The sequence below is a fragment of the Etheostoma cragini genome, chromosome 22 (assembly GCF_013103735.1).
Source record: "Etheostoma cragini isolate CJK2018 chromosome 22, CSU_Ecrag_1.0, whole genome shotgun sequence".
Classification (NCBI taxonomy): domain Eukaryota; kingdom Metazoa; phylum Chordata; class Actinopteri; order Perciformes; family Percidae; genus Etheostoma; species Etheostoma cragini.
Genome location: NC_048428.1, coordinates 8,812,233 through 8,820,222, shown reverse-complemented (window position 1 = coordinate 8,820,222; position 7,990 = coordinate 8,812,233). Strand labels below are relative to the sequence as shown.

At 39.0% G+C, this 7,990-nt stretch overlaps 1 protein-coding gene across 1 annotated transcript; it reads left to right on the top strand.

The window, feature by feature from the left end:
* Window positions 1–294: 294 nt before the first annotated feature.
* On the top strand, window positions 295–4,662 carry bloc1s5 (biogenesis of lysosomal organelles complex-1, subunit 5, muted). The gene is made up of 5 exons (XM_034862701.1): window positions 295–619; window positions 1,472–1,554; window positions 2,620–2,740; window positions 3,419–3,477; window positions 3,711–4,662. The coding sequence occupies exons 1-5, from the start codon at window positions 601–603 to the stop codon at window positions 3,882–3,884; spliced, it is 456 nt and encodes a 151-aa protein (XP_034718592.1). The 5' UTR covers window positions 295–600; the 3' UTR covers window positions 3,885–4,662.
* The last annotated feature ends 3,328 nt before the right edge of the window (window positions 4,663–7,990 follow it).

The following is a 7,990-nucleotide window of genomic DNA, read 5'->3' as shown; positions in this document are numbered from 1 at the left end:
ACACACACACACACACACACACACACACACACACACACACACACACACACACACACACACACACAAGCTTGCAGACATCTAAAGCTTCCAGAGTTAAAAGCTCGTCACTATAGCTTACCTAAAATCAAGACTTCATAATCAAGAATTCATGATAAAGTATTTTAAGTGGACTGTTAAAAAATGAAGAAGCTCAAACCACGAGCGGGGATCAGGAGGTGATCTGAATGTGACACCCCTCTTTCTGTCGTTTGGTTCAGTCCATAGCCTGGTACCCGGAAGTAGTAGTAAATATTTACATCGCAGTCAGATGACTTCCATTCACATGACTGCAATTAGTAAAAGAACGTTTTTGTTAAATTGTAGTTGGTCTTTCTTACTATGTCATCAAAACACAGGCTACGTTATGACTGATAGTTTAGGTGTGCTAGGTAGCGTTTTCGCTTTCACAATTAGTTGCCAGTCAGCTGAGCATTTGGAACATTTAGCAAGTGATTAGCTAGCACTTAGATAGTAGCTAGCTAGCTGGTTGGTTGAGCTAGCTGTTCCCCAGGAGACAACTTTAATTTACTTAAAATTAACGTGCCAGCAGAGTTTGTAAGAATGGACAAAATTGCTAAAGGTGAGTGAAAATCCACAGCAGAAAAAGCCTTCTCATTATCGGCATGTCAGCGTGTTTTCCTCGCTGTTTACTTTTTATTATCTTATTAGCTGATAAGGCAGGCCTACAGATAGATAAGAGGCTATTCTTAGTATATTTTACTGTCAGCTACAGTGTGATACACATAAGGATTTTTGGATTATCTTTAAAACACTATACTTTCTCAAGCTTTCCAAAGAAGGTATAAGGTTGTTGGTAGGTTAATATTTGACACAACGATAGCCTACATTTTATAGCACGCAGGCTATGCTAACACAACATAAAAGGCATGCACAGATTATTAAGGCGTGCTTGAATTATGGTTTTAAAACCTGATACTAACCTCCACAGTGTCGTTAAAATGTATCCTGTGAGTTCTTATTGCTTTAACTAACTCACATAACTTTGAACTCCCCCCACTCCTCCCTTCAACCTACCTTCTGTGCATTTAATATTTAAAACTACTGATAATATTGAAATACTGTGCAATTCTAATACTGTGCGATATCTGTGTACTCTCATTGTCCAATATATATTCCTCATTGAATATGATCACCACTTTATGGCAATATTCAAATAATGTAATAACCCACACACTGTATATAAAACCATATTTATTTCTTTTATATATGGTAATAGCGTCTCAGAACTGTTGACCCCCCCTACACCCACCCAACCTTTTTTTTTTCTTCCACTACGTATTCTATTCCATGTTGCTATATTTCTTTTACATATATTGCCACTGGAAAAGCAGTTTCATTGAATCTCGTTGTACATGTGTATAATGACAATAAACGGCATTCTGTTCTAATTAGAGCTTTTTTTATGCTGCAGATGTGGGTGATATCCAGTCCCGACTGTTAGACCACAGACCAATCATCAACGCAGAGGTCTGCTACTTCGTGAGAGAGTTTGAGGTACCCGCGTGACAAATGTGTTATTTATAAGGCTAAAGACCATTTTCAAAATTCTAGAATTACTTCTAGTTGTGATGATGACGTAACACGGTGCCTTGGTGTTTGTCTTGTGGGTTCAGTGCCACTGATAGATAAAAGATATTTGGATTTGTTTACCTTTTTATTTAGATATGTTTTTCCTTCAACACTGCCGTCACTCACCAGGACGGAACACAGTAAATGTACAAACATCAATGTCACACGTTAGTGTAATCTGTCATTGATTTAACCATGTACCTCAATAAATGAACTGCAAATTTCAATACATTGTGGTATTATTCTTTTTACTATGATCAATTTCATTAGGACAGAATTTTGTTCTTTTCATACTGTAAGTGAGAAAATCTCTATTTAAATAATGTTGAATTCTTTGCATATTGTTCATATTAGATATTCTACTAGTGCAGGTGATGACTAGTGGTGACCAAATCGTTGTTTGCCAACCACCAATAAACCTCAAGAAAGAAGAGGAAGAAGGTTTTTAGTGCAGATTGGCTTGTTCAGAAATATCTTTTAGCCAAATGACATATTTAGTGGAATGATTTGTATACTTTAAAGATACAGTATTTTTCTGTTATTTAAAAGTGAATGAGTGTAGTTTGTCTCACTCATTTTCATCAAAGCTTAATGTTAAGAGCCTTTGCAAGATTAAATGACTTAAAGTACTCACATCATGCTTTTTATTTTTTTCCCTTTCCTTTATTGTGTTATATATCTTTTTGTCCACATTATAGGTTCACAAACTTCTCCAAACAGCTCTGTTGTAGCCTAGCCTTTACTTCCGTGACAAACTTAAACAGAGAACTCAACACACAGGGTGAAAAGAGGAGCTGTAGCAATGTGCAGTACAACAAAAATATGGTGTTTTTTTGAAAATTAAATCATGTCGAACTATTCTGGTACAACTCCAAATACAATTATGAACCTGAAAATAGGCATAATAAGAGCAATTTAAGAAGCTTGTGTTTTCCGTGTACTATGTGATATGTGTGTGACAACACTGAGCTTTCCTCTGCTGCTGTTTAGGAAAAACGTGGACACAGGGAGAGCAGACTGCTGGACAACCTAAATAAAATGGTTTTGGAAACCAATGAGCAAATCCTGCCAACAGATTTAGGGGGCATGCTGACTGATGTTGTTAAACGGTGTAAGTCTCCTCTCTCAGACTCTTTGGAATTTTGTGCCAAGATTGTGTCATTAATGCTTCACCTGACATCTAATTAGACAATAGGATTTGTTGGTCAGTTTACCGTTGTCCCATAAGTTTGCCATTATGAAAACAATGTGCTGATTGTCATGTCTATTGCTAATGCAGATGTATATTTTATACATACACTACCGGTCAAAGGTTTAGGGTCACTTACAAATTCCCTTTTCACTCCATTATAGACAGGATACCAGCTGATCTGAGTGGCTGGCTGATCTTTAATGCAATATCTACATTTCCCATTATCAGCAACCAGTTGTCCAATGTTCCAAAGGCACATTCTGTTCACTAATCAGATATTATTTTTAAAAAACTAACTAGAAAAACATTGGAAAAAACCTTTTGCAATTATGTACACTGAAAACTGCTGCCCTGGTTAAAAAAAACAATGCAACTGATCCCAGCTGGTATTCTGTTTATAATGGAGTCCAAACTTTTGACCTTTAGTGTGTGAGCATGTGTATGTAAATACATATATGAAATTCAACAACACACTATTTTTTAAATAACTGTACTATATTTTGAATTCCTATGATTGTCCGATGACACAAGAAAGTTGTTTTTATATCTATGTTGTGTTTTGAATAATATATTAAGACTATGTTTGGTTTGCCACAGTGGAGGCTGCTAATCACATGGCAGAGAGAGTCCAGCAGAGGGAGCTAGAGGCACAGCAGGTAAAAACTACCCAAGGCAAAGAACTTCTAGCAGGTGGACACATTATCATAGCCTAGAAATTGTATTGCAGATTGTACAGGCATGTATGATTGTGTCTACTCAGTGTATATGCAGCACTTGTAGGCTGAATGCCAGTGTCCAGACACCACATGATCCATGATCAGCATCTATAGAGTTGTGTATAAATGCTTGAGACAAACGTCATCATTTCTCATCTTCTGCTGTCTTCCAGAGCATGCAGCTGCAGGTGAACATGGAGCGTTTGAAAGATGATTGGGCAGAGTTTCTTAAAGAACAGCAGAGATTAAAGGAGGAGGTGAATGAGGAGCACGCCAAGGCTGTAGGACAACTCACCACAGAGTACAGTGAAAAGAAGAAGGACTTGACCAAGTTTTCACTCCTCTAATCAGTTGATGTTTGCAGATTGGGGAGTAAACAAACCTCTCTTATTCCCTGCTTATGTTTGTTATGGACCTGCACGTCAGTTTTTTTGCACGTTTAAGACGAATCTATCGCCTTTGATTGATGAACTCAGCCGTTGGCATAAAACGTAGAGGTTTTGCGCCTACACAAGACTCCACATTTTTCAAATCTTCAATATGAAAGTGTGATTTACAACGTGGCATTTCTCAGGCCATCAAACTAACAAGTTTCTTTGGCAAATGGAACTTTCACGGCACCTAAAAGGTCTGGAATATGTCATTTTTAAACAAGCAATCATGTGATTGTTCCTTGGCCGTGAAGTTTTCAACATTTCAAGATTTTTAATGGATGCCTGCCTGAAGGGTGCTGATGACAAATTTGCATTTGCCTCTAGTTGAAAGGAACCTGGAGTTTAGCACCAGGGCAAGATATTCTAAGCACTGAAAGCCAGATCATTAAATGTTAAAGGAGCCCTTCTGAGCAGGTGTGTTTAAAGCACGGCTCAACTGTTGTAGAAACAAGCTCAAACTAAACAGTTTCCAGAACAAATCATCCCTCATCAGCCGTCCTGTGTTTGGAACATTTGACCTCTGATGTTAACTTTGTGTAAACCAACTGTCTGTGAAGTAACTCTCATTATAAAAGGCCTTTGCTGAAACCAATTAGAATGATCAGCAGCAGCTGTTTTTTGTTTGCTTTGCCACCTCAAATCGGATTTATATGAGTTACAAATCCAATATTTTCATTGCTGTTTAAACAGAGAATAACATAAATCAGATTTTGTTCTTCTGGTTTAAATTTCTGTCTAGTCATGTGTACATAAAAAAGATAAACACAAAGTGTTCATTTCTATTTATCATTTTGTATTTATATTAGTTGCACACTGAGGCTAACAGTTGGAACACTCACCTTATACTGTTTTACCCCAGTTATACAGCAGACTCACTAATATATAAAAGTCTGTGTGGGTCTTGACCCTGAAGTGGAGGTTGATGACGCAGACAGACGCAGCCCTTTTAATGAAGGGTTTTGTTTTTGCTCCAGACAATGGTAGGCTGTTGGACAGGTTAATTGATGGGTGGGCATGCTGGGCACATTCCTGGCATGGCTGAGAACAGAGTTCATCTCAGACAATAGAATAAATATTTTAGATACCCCCCCCTTCCCATCCCAACCGCACACTCCTTTAAACTTCCCAGACACCTCAGCTGTCATATGTCTCATCTAAAGAAGCAGGTTTAGACTTCACCTCATCCATCAGCCAAAGTAAAACAGAGTTTCTGTAAGAAAAATAAGAATAAAACAAAACAAGCCAGCAGTGGAGCCCTTCCACTGTGACAACACAGCTGAACTCAGTTATGTATCCCCTTTCACAGAAGCTGCAGGTTTTTTTCCATTTGGCTAGCTATGACCAGCCCCCCCCCCCCCTCGCTCTTAGCCACCCTCCGGTCTGTGTGTGTGTGACAGAGTCAGAGATGTCTGGCATCGGAGATCAGAGAGGGCACTGACATGCCAGCAGATGTACGTCTGCATGTGTGTGCATGCCTTTCCTCCGTCTCGGTGACTGCAGCTGTCCAATTTGGAGACAGCCCATCATCAGCTAACGAGGAGCGACAAAGCGGAAACGTGTCCCACCTCTGCCAGCAAAGCACCTTTTCATCTGCCCTTGTTTATTTTTTGGGTTTTGTTGGAAAGAAATAAAAACAGTCAGAGTACACGAAAGGTCGCAGTTAGAGTCATATGAGTGTCAGCTATTCATAAGTAGAGTCATCTTAAACCAAGTGCATGGTGGGCCCGATAAGTACAGGATTTATGTGTTAGAATGAGTTTTGTCATTGCTGTGTAATGTCAGAATAAAAAAGAAATCAGCCACGGTTTTGGATAACTTTGTGAACTGATTTTAGTGCACAAAAGTGGTTCTTTTAGGATTAAACACTTGACAACAAGTGTACTTATAGATCCGGACCATATCTGTGGTTAATGCCAGGTCTACTCTTTTCTGTTTCAAATACACAAAATCAGAAAAGACCTGCCTAATGACCAGGCTGTGGGAGAGCTCCCAGGTCTATCTCCAAAGCACTAAGATAATTAATGTAAATAATAATAATGTGCTTTGCCAAACTACTTTGACATTAAGCAATCTGGAATTTAGATCAACATCTGTTTGAGGACTAGGGATTGCAACAACAACAGATTTCGACATTCATAGGAATTTGGGTTCTAAGTTAAATTGCAGGCTGAAAGTAAAAGAAAGCCAGACACCTGGTCAAGTCATTGTTGAGTGATTGGTATTGATCAACAAGTTACCCTAAATAGTGGTATAACTCAGAAACATTCAAACTGTAGATTGGCATTAGATTTCTTAAATTAGAGCTATCTGAGATCTTTAGAGAGCATCGGGTTTTTCTGGATAGATATTTGTCAAATGTTAATGGGAAACTGTTACGCGTCTTATGTACTCAGGCCGCTGCCATAGAAACCTTTCCTCTATACCGCCCAGTAAGGTGACTCCATGTGCAGAAGAGGGGTTGGGCACGGGCTGAAATCTCCCCTTATCATCCTTCTCAGCCTGCTGCCTCATGTCTCTAGACCCTTGTTGGTTTGTTTTTTGTCTCCAGTGTGCATCAGAGCGCAGCGTGCTCTTCCTGTTTTGAAGGGAGAGCAGTGCTCTCGGGCCATGGAGCCGCCGTTCCCCGTGCCAACACAAACGGTGGAGGAAACAGCAGCACCCAGCTGGAGCTCGTATGGGCAACGGACAGAGATATGGGGTGTGTTGGTTAATGTAATCTGATGCTCTGTCTGAAATGGCCTTTCCACATCCACTGGAAAAGAATGAAATGTATCACAGGGATGATAATATATTGAAGACAACAGGATCTGTTTTTAGTCAATGCTGAATTTGGAGCCGACAGAACTGTTGAAGCTTGGCTTGAATGACAGAACAAATTGAGTTCAATCAGCCTACAACGCTGCTCAGCACTAAATGGTCCCAACATCTGCTTGTAACTGTGACCAAATCTCGACATGTCAATAAAACTACACGTGCATATGAAGTATGTGAGGTCTGTTTTACTTATTTCTGGCAATCCAGCAAAAGTAGTTTTTGGATTTATTAATAATAACACTCAAAATACTTTTCATGTGATTCACGTACGCACATATATACACATTTAAAGAACCAGCTCTATGAGGATTGTATACAGTGAGGGCAATCCAATAGTGCTGGATTAAAAGAATTAAAGAGACATAACATGTTGCTTATATATCTGGGGTAGGTGGATATGCAGTGTATATTTGACAGATATTTGTTATATGTTTAACACTATGATATATATCATTTATTCTAAAGGTGGAGGCTTGGTGTTATAGGGGTGTAGCACAGGGATTGCTTCTGACAAATGGCATAGTGTCATAGTGGCAGCCTGTGGGAAGCAGCTGTTCTTGTGTGAGGTTGTTCTGTAGCGCATGTAACATACAGGTAATTGTGATAACAGGAGACTGCACTGTGTGAGGATAATGTGTCCATGTTTCTATAGTATGATCTTTGTTCACAGTCTTGTATACATCCTGACCAAGGCCATTTGGGTTATCAAATTTGCAAATGTGTGGATTCTTGTCTCTGGCTTCTTTATCAGGATAAAATGTACACTTGTATAAGCATTGGTCAAACGTAGCTCATGTCATGGCTTGACATGTAACTATTTATTCACTCTTCTTTAATGCTTGACAATTTGAAAACTAATAAATTACCAGTGGAGGTTAAATTTCCTTAAAGAAAACAAATAAAATACACATGACCTCAGAGGAGTGCTACAGTTTTCAATTACGCTGACAGCAAACCTGGCGTTACTAATCATTTTCTTTTTGGCGTGATTGCCTTTTCATTTTAGTTGACTGATGAGAAAAAGCAGGTCTAACAGAAACACAATTTCACTGTTTTGTGTTGGAACAATAGAATGGGAGTAGGTATTCATCACCCCTGCTTATGAGAATTTCAGCCTCTGCATGCTCACTCTCTTTCCTTTGTGCTACATGATGGGCCCCTGTTACTCAATTACTAAGGAGTCCAAAATGAAAATGCCAATGAAC